This window comes from Oryctolagus cuniculus, chromosome 16 (assembly GCF_964237555.1).
Source record: "Oryctolagus cuniculus chromosome 16, mOryCun1.1, whole genome shotgun sequence".
Classification (NCBI taxonomy): domain Eukaryota; kingdom Metazoa; phylum Chordata; class Mammalia; order Lagomorpha; family Leporidae; genus Oryctolagus; species Oryctolagus cuniculus.
In genome coordinates, this window is record NC_091447.1 from 69192996 (window position 1) to 69208023 (window position 15028).

A 15028-nucleotide genomic window follows, 5' to 3' on the forward strand; every position below is an offset into this window, starting at 1 on the left:
AGGTTGTGTTGGGGCCTGCTGAGAAGATGGATGGAAGTATACTTGCATGAGCAGAGGATGAATTCCAACCTGGGTGGGTATCATCAAGATTTCAGGCTGGAACTGGGGCTAAAAGCCATTCTAGGGAGTTTCTATAGACTTTTGTATAGCAAACAAGGTTAAGCACTACTGGTCACACATTAATGAGGTCACATTCTACTTCGCATCCCACACTAGCTGTGTGATGTGTGGGAAGTTCTTGAACACTGCTATGACTATAAAACAACTGCAGTTAATAACATTGTACTGTAGACTTCAAATCTGCTGAGAGCAATCTCACGTGCTCTCACACCTCCCCAACACTCACACAGGGTAACTCTGTGAGGGGATACGAATGTTCATGAGCTTGATGCGAGCTATTTTGCAACATCTCTGTCTATCAAAACACCAAATTACATTTCGATAAAACTGTTACTTAGGAAGAATTTTAAACATCAACATGGGAATAACCAGCATCTACCTCTTGGAGCTGTTCAAATGGGATAGCAAATGTAAAAAGCTGAGCACCTAGTTGGTATTCCATAAATATTCGTCATAATTAGAGCTGTGGGCAGCCATGGGGTTGTTGCAAACAGAGCCCTGACAATGGTGCAGAAAGGAACAACTCAGTGTGAGGATGGGATAGATGGGCAGGCCACCAGGAAGCTGCACTGGACCTGGGAATAGTTTGGATGTGGGGAGAAAGGGTGGCAGAAGGTCCGAGGGGGCTCCTAGGTCACTGGTATGGAAACATGAGAGAAGTAGCAGTGTGCTGTGTGTTCATGGGGGAAGAGGATGAGCTTGATTTGGGATATATGGAACCCAAGGTTCTTGAGGACAACCCAAGGCTGTTAGTTGCATGAGACAGAGCTCGGGAGAGAGGTCTTGTCCAGAGAAAGACACTGAGTCTCATGGTTGTAGAGCTGATGACTATGAACCCACTGACCCAGAAGATTGGGGAATGAAAGAGGAGGTGGTTGAGAAGATGGCCCTAGGGATCCACTCTTTTTCAGTATGTTAGGGGGCCTTCAGGAGAAGCCAGACAAGACCTATCAAAGAGAGATGTCACATAACCAGGATGAGATGGATGAGCTCAGTTTGAAGGAAGGATTTGAACAGAGTTATCTAATTCTTCCTGTCACTCTAGACCTGAGAAGAATGGGGCAGCCACTGGCGTGGATGCTGTCTGCACCTACCGTCCTGACCCCACGGGTCCCAGTCTGCGCAGAGAGCAGCTGTACCAGGAGCTGAGCCAGCTGACCCATGATATCACCCAACTGGGCCTCTTCACCCTGGACAGGAGCAGCCTCTATGTCAATGGTGAGTGTCTGCACTATAACACCTCCACATCTCTGTATGTCACCAGTTCTCAGCTAGGAGAAAATCTGCCTCCCAGGGGACATTCGGCCATGTCTGGAGACATTTTCATGTCTTGACTGGATGGAGTCTAATGGCATCTAGCAGGCAGAGGTCATGGCTGCTGCTGTACACTCCACCACCTACCAGGAAACTTGCCACCATGAAGCATTTTCTAGATGAGAATGTCAATAGCGCCAGGGTTGAGAAATGGCTGCACACAAACCCACAGTCCTGGTACCAAGCCAACTTAACAAACCAAGGGAGGCTCATTTCCCTTCTCCTTTGGCCTCATGGGTTGAAATGTTTCCTTCTCCTCCATAGTCCTACTTCATGGCCAAGAAAGAACAGGGAGAGAACTGAGAAAGAATGGGGGTGTGTCCTGTGGTTAGAATGCTCTCAAGGGGCAGCAGGTGCAGAGAACAGCCCTCACTCCACTTTTCTCTCCTTCCTAATAACTATAGCAAATTCTATTCCCAATGGCCAGCTTCACCATACAGGCTTTGTAAAACACCACCTTCCTCTGCAAACACACCATGAGTGACAACTGTTTACACAACACTGTTAGCTTCAGGGCCCCTCCCAGCAAAGCTACCATCAAGAATAACAGCTCAAATAGCAGCTCATGTGTATCAAAAGCTTCCTGGGTGCCAGTGAGTGTGATAAGAACTTTTGTTTGCATTGTCTCATATGAATTCCACTCATAACTGTGGGCAACGATGCTCATTTTTATAGACAGCCATCACCCATTCAGAGAGAAAGTCATTTGTTGGTGTCTGCCCATTATAATGGGTGACAGAATGGAGATGCCAATCAAAGATTGGAGACACTGCTAAACTCCTGGCTCCCTGCAGACCATCCAGAGCAAGTCCCAAACCTCAGGACAGGGAGGGCTGCTGATAGGCTGTAGTCTAGCAATCCAACTTAATGGCAAACTCATTACTTTCCCCTCTATGTCTACTTGGAAATTCCCTTTATATCTGGTTAGAAACATATATTTTCTTGTATTATCAATAGGATATCCTCTGCTGTGTCTAGAGGTTTGTTCTAGGATTGAGACCAATTTAGAATTTTGTTGAATCATGAGAATTTTTTTTAAAGATTCATTCATTTATTTGAAAGGCAAATTATAGGTAGAAATTATAGGTAGAAAGAGATCTTCCATCTACTGCTTCACTTCCCAAATGACTGCAACAGCCAGGGGATGGGCCAGACTGGAGCCAGGAGCCAGGAGTCAAGAACTCCATCCAGGTCTCCCACATGGGTGGCAGGGGCCCATGCACTTGAGCCATCATCTGCTGCTTTTCAGGCTCATTAGCAGGAAGCTGGATTGGAAGCAGAGCAGGACTCCACCTGGCACTCTGATATGGCACTCCAGTGTCCCAAGCAGGGGCTGAACTCCCAGTGCTTCAACACCAGCTCCAACCATGTGGACCTTTCTGTGGGCTATTTGTGGGATCCTGAATGAACTATACAACCTCTCTAGACTTTGGTGTCCCATTTGTAGAATGGAATGAAAACACATACCACATGGGATTGTTCTGATGAGCAAAGGAGGCAATTCAGGCATAACTGGATCTAGGCCAGGGCTTCCTTTGGTCCAGTCTACACTTGGATCTCTCATGACAGCATCGGGCAAGAAGCAACCCACAGCCTGGAAAATACTCAGGAGAAGTTCTCTCTTCCCTATCTCCTTTCAGATGCCAACTTGTTATACCATTCACATGCCCCCAAGTCTCTCCCCTCTTTCACCAGAACATCCTTTCCCCAAAATTTCCCAATTACAAAATTTCCCATTACAAAAAAACCCAGCAACTAAACTAGTGGGGAAAAAATCATACTCTCATAAAATTTGAGGAAAGGAGACATAAAATTAAATTACCTTCTGGACTGAGAGACCTGGATGGAATTCCTAGCTCATAGCTTTGGCCTGGCCGAGCCCTGGCTGTTGCAGTCATTTGGGGAATGAACCAGTGGATGGAAGATTCTCTCTCTCTCTCTCTTTCTCCATCATTCTTTCAAATAAACATCTTAAGAAAAACAGAACTACCATTCTGGATGGACAGATCTGCATAAGGGTTAGAGTGCACAACCCTTCACAGAGGCAGGTGCTTAGCATTAGTGCTGGTGCCTATTGTGCTCCTGATAAACAGAGGCAGCTCGGATGCTATTTTTGCTTTGGTGATAATTATGCCGATGGTGCTAATAGATGCCAAATAAAATGTGGCCACTGACTGCTGATGAACCCCCAGAAGTTCCTACCCTCTCCCGGCCAACTTCACTCTCCTTCCTGACTCTTCCTTCTCTGTCTGCAGGTTACAACAGGCCGTATTGGACCCCTCCCACCAGCAGTGAGTAGACAACGCTGTGATGACCTCCATGTCCCTAGGACTTGTCCCTCCCCAGAGAGCATTCCTAGGAAGAGGAGCTGACAACACCCCCTCACTTTGTGCCTCAGAGCAGCCCTAGGGCCCACCCAAGGTCTTGGTCTGAGTCAAGATAGGAGCCTAAATTCTAAGGAACGGTTTCCATCTCACATTCCCTTAGGATGGGACCTCATCATCCCCCTGTGTTCTTTTCCTCGGTTCTGGTAACTTCCACAGTCTCTCCAGGACTATCCATAACTCCTGTCCCATACCTAGCAGGTAGGGACGCACTCTCTAAGCTGTGCAGAACTTCAGCCCTCCGTGGCCCACAGCTGGCCAGCCTTGGCCTGGCCAACAGATATAATTTAGGAAAAATGGAATCTTGTTCAAAGAAGGCAGAGAAATGGAACATGTGATTTACATGGGAAGATAAACATGTCAGAAGTTTCTAGAACATACAAGGGTACTTCAGAAAGTTTGTGGAAAAATGGAACACCCTACACCCTATGTCAAATACCCTTTCTCACTCCAGGCCATTTCTCCTCAGCTCCTGTGACCTCCACACTCCTCCCAAAGACCCCAGTGGTGCCAACCAACATCACCAGCTCCACAGGTAGGAGACTTCTCTCCCCAGCTCCGCCTGGGAAGTCAAGGTCATCAGCCTCAAAACTAGCACCCAGCCAGCCAGTGTGAAGGAGCCTAGAGCTGTCATGGGTCAGGCCACTCTTGCCCTGCTTTGGACTCCTCAAGAGCAGGGGATGTGACCTCTCCGTTCCTCCAGCTGTGCTGACCTTGGGAAAGTCACTCATCTCCTCACTGCCTCAGTTTACTCATCTGCCAAGTGGTTGTTTTGAACATAAATCCAGCTAAGCAGATCTCTGTGGGGCACCTGTTGTGTTCTGGGCAGAGGGGACAGGGTATTCAGTAAGTCCAAAACAGTCCTTCTCCTCACCAAGTTCAGAGGGTAGAGGGAAAGACTGAGAGGGGGCAGGCAACCACCACCGAGGATAATAAAAGAGAACCACATTCTACAGCACTTACTATGTGTCATGCCATGTGCTCTATCCATTTATTTTTAAAAATTTACTTTGGGTCAGCGCTGGGGCACAGTGAGCTAAGCTGCCACTTGCAATATCAACAACTTGTATTAGAGTTTCGGTTCAAGTCCCAGCTCTTCTGCTTCTAATCCAGCTCTCTGCTAATGTGCCTGGGAAAGCAGTGGAACATGGACCAAGTATGTAGGCCTCTACCACCCACGTGGGAGATGCATATGGAGCTCTGGGTTCCTGGCTTTGGCCTGGCCCAACCCCAGCCATTGTGGGCATTTGGTGAGTGAACCAGTGGATGGGAAATCTCCCTGTCTCTCTCCCTCTCTCTGTCACTCTGCCTTTCAAATAAATAAATATTTAAAAAAATTTTTACTTACTTGAAAGGCATAGAGAGAGAGAGAGGGAGAGAGAGAGAGAGAAGCAGAGACAGAAACTTCACACCTACTGGTTACTCTCTATATACCTACAAGAGCTGGGTCTGGGTCAGGCCAAAGCCAGGAGCCAGAAACTCACTCAGGGTCTCCCAGAAGGGTGACAGAAACCCAAGTGATCCATCACTGTTATCTCCCAGGGTGCACATTATCAGGAAGCTGGAACTGGAAGTGAGGCTAGGATTTGAATGCAGGCATTCCCATATGGGATGCAGGCATTTGAACTGCTACACCAAACACCCGCCCTGTGTTTTTATTTTCAACTTTTCATTTTTTAGTGAATAAATAATGTTAGTATGATGTCAACATCAGGAAATTGATATTGTTAAAATCCACAAAGCTCAGTCTGTTATTACTGGTTTTACATACACCTTGTATGTATGTGTGTGTGTGGTTTTATGTTATTTCATCACCACTGCAATCCAGATACAACACTGAAGGCTTCCATCCCCACAAGGTCTCCCCATGCTACTCTTGTACGACCACACCCATCCAGCCCAACCCCAGGCAGCCACTCATCTGTTCACCATTGCTGTAGTTTTATTTCCAGAATGTTCTATAAATGGAAACACACAACATGGGATCTGAGGATTGTCTTTTCTCACTCAGCACAATGCCCTTGAGATGTGTTAACTCTTCGAATGTTGACTTAACCTGTAGAGTGTGATTCTCCCCACTTTACAGTGGAAGAAACTGAGGTGGGACCAGGGAACAGGTCCACAATCACAAAGCTGTGGAGGGGGAGAGGTGGGGTTTGAAACTGAATCTGGGTCCCTGGCATGTTGGTAGCCATGGTAACTGGTTGTATCATGTGCTCTCCTTATTTAAGGGCAAGTGCTAGGAGTTCTGGGGTGGGTGGGGAAGGGTAAAGTTGAGTAGGTGAGCAACCCTCTAGGGACTACTATTTGAAATTTTTTTAAAAAAAGATTATTTATTTGAAAGGTAGAGTTACCAAAAGAGAGAAGGAGAGAGAGAAAGAAAAAGATCTTGTATCTGAATGTCCCACATGGGTGGCAGGGGCCCAAGTACTTGGGCCATGTTCTGCTGCCCTTCCAGGCACATTACCAGGGTGCTGGATCAGAAGAGCAGGAACCAGGACTGGAACCCATGCTCTGATATATATGACACTTTGATGCCTGTATTGCAAGTGGCAGCTCAACCTACTGCGCCACAATGCCAGCCACTGCTATTATTATTTTTTAAATATTTGTTAAATGTTGAATGAGATTGAATATTCTTTTCCTTACTTGTCCTCAAAACTACGAGACTGCCCCAATCATTCTGAACACGAGCCCATCAAGGCTTATGTGGGCCCTCAGTAGAGTGAAACACATCTCTGTCACCCAAGGCCGCCCATATACCTGCTCGGGTCCCTTCACTTTCTAGGCCTGGATTTTACATTTCACCACATCCTGCTTTGCTCTTTCCTTGACTCTCCATCTTCCTGTCCTAACTAAGGTAGTGTCTGCCTGCTACAGACCCTCTGCCTTGGTCCTCAGAAGCTGACTTAGAGCCCAGTCCAGGTCTGACTCAGGCACGGCCTCCTTTTCTCCCTCCCCTGCTGCAGTGGCTGTCCCCTTCCTGGTGCCCTTCACCCTCAACTTCACCATCACCAACCTGCAATATGAGCATGACATGCAGCGCCCAGGCTCTTGGAAGTTCAACAGCACGGACAGCATCCTGCAGGGTCTGGTGAGAGCCCTACCCACTGATGCCAACCTCTCCTGCCATGCCCAGGCCCCACCCACTGATACCCCAACCACAAAAACTGGGCCCCATCCACCCCACTCAGGCCACAACCCATGGTACAGCTCTGCCCATGACACTCCTGTTCCTTCCATCCCACCAATGCATCCCTTAATGCACCTTTCTCTCCTCCCTCTCCTTCCTCACAGCTCAAACCCTTGTTCAAGAATAGCAGCCTGGGATTCCTCTACTCGGGCTGCAGGCTAGCATCACTCAGGTGAGACCCTCCCCAAGGGAAACACAGCCCAGTGGGCGGATGGGCCCTGAAAGCTCTGGGATCCCTGACCCTGTCAGTACTTGGAACTACTACTGCCCGTGGACACTGAGCACCAGCAGCTAGACCAGCAATCAAGATCACTACCACCCTGGGCGCTGTTTTGTACACTTTGTATCTGCTATCTCATCAGCCCAAGTAACAACCTCACAGAGCAGACACAGACAGGGAACCTAGGCTCAGAGACCACAGAGGGCTGATGTTGGGTCCCACATCTTTGCTTAGGGTGGGGACCCCTGGAGAACAGTGAGCTTCCTTGCCACCTTCCCAGTTTTCACAGTAGAGGGAAAGAAAGGGAAAGAAGGAGACGAAAGGTTGGAGACAGCTGCACTAAGCACGTGACGCTCTTGCCTAGGTCTGAGAAGGATGGGGCAGCCACCAGAGTGGACGCCATCTGCAAACATCGCCCTGACCCTAAAGGCTTGGGACTGCAGAGAGAGCGGCTGTACTGGGAGCTGAGCCAGCTGACCCACGGCGCCACTCGTCTGGGACCCTATAGCTTGGACAGGGACAGTCTCTGTGTGGATGGTGAGTAGCTGTGATGTGGTTAGAACTTCTTCCCCCACACCAGGCAGCCTCCACTCTGCTGGCCCGTTGCAGGCTCTGCCATGTGCTCTGTGTGTGCTCCTTTGGGTCTGGACCTCAGGATTTCTTCCTCATCTTGGACTGACTTCATCCTCAGGGTCTTCTTCCCCAGGCTGAGCATGCTCAGAGAGAATTCCCAGGAGCCTCTGCTTCGTGAGACCTCCTCCATCACACCAGGGTAGCACTGGCCCCTAATTCATCCCCTGCCTCTCCCTTAACCATTACTCACTGTCTTCCCTCCCTCTCACCGCAGGTTTCACCCACAGGAGTTCTGCAACCATCACCAGCAGTGAGTATTCAACTGATGTCCCAGTGCCCTTCTCCATCCCTCACCAAGTAGGACAGGAGCTGACCCCTTGTGTCCTCTCCAGCAGGAAAGGAACTGCAAGGGCATAAGTTATTAGTCCTCCCCTGTACCCCAGCTCACAGAGAGCCCCAGATCTGTCCCTGTGTGCAGCAAGCTCCAACAACAGTCCCTGCTTCTGGCATTTATGCCATGAGAGTGTCTCAATGCTTTCAATGATGTGGGCTTCTCCTCAGTTCCTGGGATCTCCACAGTGGACCTGGGAATGCCTGGGACTCCATCCTCTTTCTCTGTGCCCATGGGTCAGTACTGGAACATGGCACCACTTAGAGGGCGCCCAATGATACTACTCACTTGATAGAGGTGCAAAGTCATGGCAAATGCAGTGATCAGGAGTCAGCTAATAACCTTCCTTCAACTCTGGGCTGGGCCCTAGGGATGCAGCATGGGAGACAAAACAAAGTCTCTCTCTCCAGAGAGCTTATATTCTTGTGAGGGTGGCAGTGGTTTTGATGATGATGAAGGTGTTGATGGTGAGGATAATCATGCTGCTGCTACTGCTGGTCATGATGATGATAAAGGTGGTGACAGTGATGATGATGATGATGAAGGTGGTGACAGTGATGATGATGAAGGTGGTGATAGTGATGACAATGATGGTATCAGGTGGTTATAGTGATGATGATGATGAACATGCTGCTGCTGCTGCTGCTGCTGCTAATGATCGTCTTAGTCCACTTTCTGTTGTTATAACTGAATTCCACAGTTTTGGTCACTTATAAAGGATAAGAGTTTATTCAGCTCATGGTTGTGGAGGACCAAGGTCTAGCAGCCACAGCCAGTGAAGGCCTTTTTCTGGTGGGGGACTCTCTTTAGAGTTCCAAGGTGGTGAGAGGCACCACACAGAGAAACAGAACAAATGCACTAGCGTCTCTCTTGCTTCCTCTTCTAATAAAACTGTGAGTGCAAACTCAGGACCTCATCCAACCCATTTGCTTCCCAAAGACCCACCTGAAAATATCATTCATGTATGACTCTGGAGATTAAGTATCCAACACATGAATTCTGGGAGACACACCCAAGCCATTGCAGTGGTGGTGAGTGATGGAAATGATGATGTGATGGTGATAGTTGTTACCACGGAGAGTACAGACAATACCTCACATTATTGAGTGCCAAATATGCACTTGGAGCTTTCATTTTAGGCAAGTAAGACATGGAAACCTTTCATTTATCACTCCTTTTAAATCCTGTTGCTTATGTAAAAATAAGTCTATTGCAAGCTCTTGCATTTTCTCTGCTTTTGAGCATTTTATTTATTTCTGCTTACCCTAGTGCTGAGTAAACCTGCTGGATGGATCAACTGTAACTCACTCCTTCATACCTCTCGACTGTCTACTCAGTGCTTTGTGCACAATAGAGCTAAAAGAAGCTCTACTGGGTTTCTTTCCCCCAGGAAATGGAGAAATGAAGTACCCTTTCTTATAATGAATGCATGTATTCATTTCCTGCCCCCATTAGAATCACTAATGATGCTGTCATATCTACTCTAGGACAACAACATGACATCTGTGCCACCTCCTCCTTCATGGCAGACATCATAGTTGAAAATAGCATCCACTTTTTTTTTTATTCTAGACCGTTACAGAATCTTCCCCAACATAACACCCCCAAAAACTTGCTACCAATTGTCACAAGACTTTAGGTCCCCTTCTACACATCTGTGGAAGGTTCTCTGGTTTTCCTAGAAGGCTTCTGTGAGTTGAAAGGCTGCAAACTACATTTTCCAAGATCTCCTTGCTAATTTCCTGTTAGGTTCAGACAACAGGAGTCAGCATGGGTGAAATAGTGGTGGGCAGAGTGGGAGAAAAAACCAGGTATTTTTTCACCTCTCTCTCTGCTTCATGTAGCACCCCCCTCAGGAACTGCATCTCCTCCATGGTCTGAGCCATCTCCCATGTGCCACTCCCTTGTCTCTTCGTCCCTTTAGCTCTATGGGACAAAAGGCTTCCCGATTTTGCTAAGCTCGATGTTACCCTTTTGGGTATTTTTTTTTTTGACAGGCAGAGTGGACAGTGAGAAAGAGACAGAGAGAAAGGTCTTCCTTTTTCCATTGGTTCACCTCCCAATGGCCGCTGCGGCCGGTGTGCTGCGGCCGGCGCACCGCGCTGATCCTAAGCCAGGAGCCAGGTGCTTCTCCTGGTCTCCCATGTAGGTGCAGGGCCCAAGCACTTGGGCCATCCTCCACTGCACTTCTGGGCCACAGCAGAGAGCTGGACTGGAAGAGGAGCAACCAGGACAGAATCCGGCTCCCAGACCGGGGCTAGAACCCTGGGTGTCGGTGCCACAGGCAGAGGATTAGCCTATTGAGCCGTGTATTCCTATTATTTAAATAGCTGACATGAATTTTATTTTCTTAACTAGAAATATATGTGCCTATATGGTGATGCCCTGCAGAGAGCTAGTGCTCAAGAAATATTTGTGCAAGGAAGAAAGGACCTAAAACTGTGACAAGGGACCCTAAGCCTGTGTCTGGTACAAAACTAGGCCAATATGCAGAAGGTCACTTTAGTTAATCTCAGATCCAGGCTCCTGGGAGAAGAACCAAGTCCAGAAAGAAAGAACATCTGGACAGGACTTAAGGATGCTCCCTGCCTACAATGCATCAGCAACCAAGTTGGGTGGAGCCCTCTGGTGGAGAGGGCTGGAGCTGGCTCGGGGAAGCTCTGGACAGGGAACAGAGAAGGAATGAGAGAGGAGACACTGAGAGGCAGGGAAGAGGCTGAATAGGTGGCAGAGGGGAGAGCTGTAAATCACCGAGACAGACATTCTTCCCTGTGCTCCAGTCTGTGTACAGTGTCTGAGTTTTGAGGCCACTCTTGATACTAGGGGTCTTCAAAGTTCATGGAAGATGTGTCTGATGAAAAAAATAAGCATGGACTTCACATATTTTTATCTGGCACCAAAATAAACTTGCCCTGTAATTCCATTTTCCCACAAACTGACTGAAGCCCCACTGACTAACTACTGGATCCACAGAAACCCAGTGGGTCCCTTGGTCTTGTCTCTTTCCCCATCTCCTGTCCCCACTGTCTTCACCTCTCCTTCTCTGTTCTTCAGGTTCTACCCCACGGACCTTGGCTTCCACTCCAGGCTGTGAGTAATTTGGGTCCTGGCATTGCTGTGCCTGGGGACCCATCTGTTTTCTCCACTGTCCCCTGCCCTACGCCCTGAGGGAGGGACGGAGCAAGGCTGGCCCTGGTCTTTGCCCATCTTCATCCCCAAGCTCAGAGAAGACCACCCAGCACAGGATGGAGGGTGAACAGGGAAAACAGTCGTGAGGCCCCACAATGGACCCTTTCTTGTCTGGGGAGGTCCTCTCTCCTCCCATCTTCAGCTCCTTGTGTTTTCTTTCCAGTTGCTGTGACTTCTGCTGCCATCCCAGTCCCCACAGGTAGGAACTTTCTCCCTGAGACTCCTCCCTACAAAGCTCAAGTGTCCTTGGCCAGTGGGAGGTGTGTGACCCACAGAGCCCTCAATCCTCATTCATTTATTCAGCAAATATGTTCACAGAAAATGCATGTTATGAAAAGACTGGACATGGATTTCAAACTTCTTTTCCACCAAAATGAACTTTTACTTTTCCATTTGAGAGGCAGGGAGTCAGAGACAGAGAAAGAGACACTGAAGGAGAAAGCTGTCATCTCCTGATTCACTCTCCAAATATTCACAACAGCCAGGACTGGGCTGAGTGGAAGCCAGGAGCTAGGAACTCAATCCAGGTCTCCGGTGAGGGGCAAGGACTGAACCATTTGAATGATCACCGCTGCCTCCCAGGGTGTCATCAGCAGGAAGCTGGAATCAGAAGCAGAGCTGGGACGTGAACTTAGGCACTCCCGTGTGGGATGTGGGTGTCTCAACCGGCATCTTAACCTGTAGACCAAACGCCTCCCCGTAAACTTGTGTCTCCTTAAATCTTCAAATTCCACAAACTTTTTGAGGTACCCTTGTATCTACTAAGCCCTTTTCTATATAAAAGGCCATGGAAAAGTAGAAGTAAATGGAATAGAAAGGACCCTGGTATTTGATGGACACCCAGTGAAGAAGATGGGACTTTACAGATCAGTACTGAATTACCCTCAGGGTGGCCCTGGGGTGAGTTTCTGCAGGTGTGTGGGCCATTTCCCCTCTCTGGCACTTAGTTTTCACTTTCAGCAAAGCAGAGAACAGCATGAGCTATGTGTACACCTGGACAAATGTCCTCTTACAAGTCATGGTCAGGGACTTGGGCAGGATCTGGTTGAGCCAAAGACCTTTCTTAAAAAATTATTATGTATTTGAAAGGCAGAGCAACAGAAAACAGGAAAGGAGAGAGCACTGGGGAGAGATGAAGTCCATCCTGGTCTCCCATGTGCGTGGCAGGAGCCCTCGTCCTTGGGTCACCTTCCACTGCCTTCCCAGGTACTTCAGCAGGAAGTTGGATCAGAAGCAGAGTAGCTGGGACTACAACTACAAGGGCCACTCCAATATGGGGTGCTGGCATCACAAGTGGCTGAACCTGCTGTGCCACAGTACCATCTCCCAGCTTCCCGTTCTCGGCCTCCCACACACCCAGAGTGGAATTCTGCATCGCCCATCCGCTCTGAGGATGAGCCGGCATCATTGCTGTCTTACAGGAAGTCTCTACTGAGACACAGCTAGCGCCTCCCATTGGTGTTCTGACCACTGACCACTCAGGTCAGAACGGGTGGTCACTGCAGTCTGCACCTGCCCACGGTCCTAGGTGAAGGGTTAGGAGCACAGACACTGGAGACACAAAGCCTGGGTTTGAATCAGGCTCTGCCACTGAGGGACTGTGTACCTCGAGGCAAACTTGGAGTCCCCTTTTGCTCAGGTTTCACGGGGGATTACTATTACTGGCAACCCTTCTCCAAAGCAAGGAGCTAAATGTAAGTGAACATTTAGAACGGAGTCTGACACAGAGTGCGCTGTAAGCATTTCCTCAAAAAAATAAAAAATTTCCACTTAAAATGTGTTTAAACTGATAGTAAACGTTGTCTATAGTTATGGGCTACCATGTGATGTTTCAATATACATGTGTAATGGCCAGTCAGAGAATATAAGTCCATCTCCTACAATGTTTTACATGTATTCATGGTGAAAATAATTCAACAGCCTATGGCCTTACAGTCTGTTTATAGAGCAATATTCAGTCCACTGACATTCTCTACAGTCACCCTACTGTGCTGGGGAACCCCAGAACATCTTACTCCTCTCTATCACTTGGTTCCTGTGAACTAATTCTTCCCCTCCTCGGCCTCTGGCCACCCCCAGTGCACTTCTAACTTCTGTGGGATCACCTTTTTATTTGGACTTCACAGATGAGTCAATCCATGTGTGATACTTGTCTTTCTCTGTCTGGCTTAGTTCATTTCACTTAATGGCCTCCAGTTCCATCCATGTTGCTGCAAAGGACAAACTTTTGGCCTTTTAAAAATAACTGGATAGTATTCCATTGTGTATATGTATCATGTTTTCTTTATCCACTCATTAGTGGATGGACACTCACATTGCTTCCCTTTCTTGACTACGAACACATTTTATAAAAATACTATTTGTTTTCATTTGATTTGGAAGGCAGAGAGATGGAGAGATTTTCCATCCACTGGCTCACTCCTCAAATACCCACAGCATCCAGGGCTGTGCTCGGCCTAAAGCCATGAGCCTGGAATTCAGTCTGGGTCTCAAGACATTACGTGGGTGGCAGAGACCCAGGTATACTCGAGCCATCACCTGCTTCCTCGCAGGGTGTGTATTAGCAGGAAGCTGGATTGGAAGTAGAGGAGCCAGGATTTGAATCCAGGCACTCAGACATGGGATGTGGGTATCCCGAGAAGCAACTTGACTGCCACACCAAATGCTCACCCCAAATAATTTTTAAAAATCAATAAATATATAGATCTTAGAAAACAACTCAGGTTAAGAAAAAAAAACTAAAAATCAGAATGTCTGTCTGGAATTTTAGCTTCTTGAGGGTTAGATATGTTTGTTTTCTGCCTAATGACATATAAAGGGATTTTACAATGTTCATGGAAAAAATGAAATCCACTGATAAGTTTATTTTGGTGCAAAAATTCTTGAAATCCATGCATAATATTTTCATAATATTCCTTTTCCAAGAACTTTTGGACAACCCCTCATATGTACAGATTTCATATTTTTGCATCAGAATATCCATCTTTCAGTTGCATTTCCTGCAGATTTTTTTCATTTTCCACAAACATTTTTCCTCCATAGCGCACTCTTTCATACTTGTCCCCAGGGCCCTCCGTTAATGCTGACGTCTGGGTCTCTTCCCATCCTGGAGGGCGGCCCTCCACAGTGCTTGAAGACTCATGTGGTCTCCCTCATGCTCAGGTGCACCACAAGCTAACACAATTTGTCTCCTTCCCACCCCCATTGCAGTAGCTGAACCCTTCCTGGTGCCCTTCACACTCAACTTCACCATCACGAACCTGCACTATGAGGTCGACTTGAGTCGCCCTGGCTCCTGGAGCTTTAACAGGATGGAGAAGATCTTGCAGAGCCTGGTGAGAGCCCCACCCACAGCAACCTGCCCCTCAATGAAAGCCCTGCCCACCTCACTTATGCCATGCCCATAAGAAAAATTCCCACCCCTCACCATCTCTGTTGCTGCAGACTCAGGGAACCAGGCCCGCCCACTGATGCCAAAGCCACATCCACCTTACGCTGCCCCTGTCCCTAACCCCTAAGGCTTCTATTTTCACCTCCCTTTCTTCCACAGCTTGGGCCCTTGTTCAAGAACACCAGTGTTGGCCCCCTGTACTCTGCCTGCAGCCTGACCTTGCTCAGGTGAGACCTCAGATGACTCTTTGGTC

The 15028-nt window shown here is 48.0% G+C and overlaps 2 protein-coding genes across 8 annotated transcripts in view; one reads left to right on the forward strand and one right to left on the reverse strand.

Annotated features, from left to right (window-relative positions):
* The window catches only part of LOC100352724 (mucin-16), a 112819-nt gene that overhangs the window by 55950 nt on the left and 41841 nt on the right, over positions 1–15028 (forward strand). For all 7 annotated transcript variants that reach the window (XR_011382916.1, XR_011382917.1, XM_070059235.1 and 4 more), the window contains 11 exons: positions 1166–1338; positions 3690–3725; positions 4288–4353; positions 6788–6912; positions 7116–7183; positions 7596–7768; positions 8079–8114; positions 11250–11285; positions 11548–11583; positions 14595–14719; positions 14935–15002. Coding sequence is in view for 5 of the 7 variants with exons in the window: in XM_070059235.1 (XP_069915336.1) it covers positions 1166–1338; positions 3690–3725; positions 4288–4353; positions 6788–6912; positions 7116–7183; positions 7596–7768; positions 8079–8114; positions 11250–11285; positions 11548–11583; positions 14595–14719; positions 14935–15002 (942 nt within the window). In the remaining 2 variants the exon portion in view is untranslated. The remainder of the gene's footprint in view (positions 1–1165; positions 1339–3689; positions 3726–4287; positions 4354–6787; positions 6913–7115; positions 7184–7595; positions 7769–8078; positions 8115–11249; positions 11286–11547; positions 11584–14594; positions 14720–14934; positions 15003–15028) is intronic.
* MBD3L1 (methyl-CpG binding domain protein 3 like 1) overlaps positions 1–15028 on the reverse strand; it is a 117296-nt gene that overhangs the window by 48774 nt on the left and 53494 nt on the right. The window lies entirely within an intron of this gene.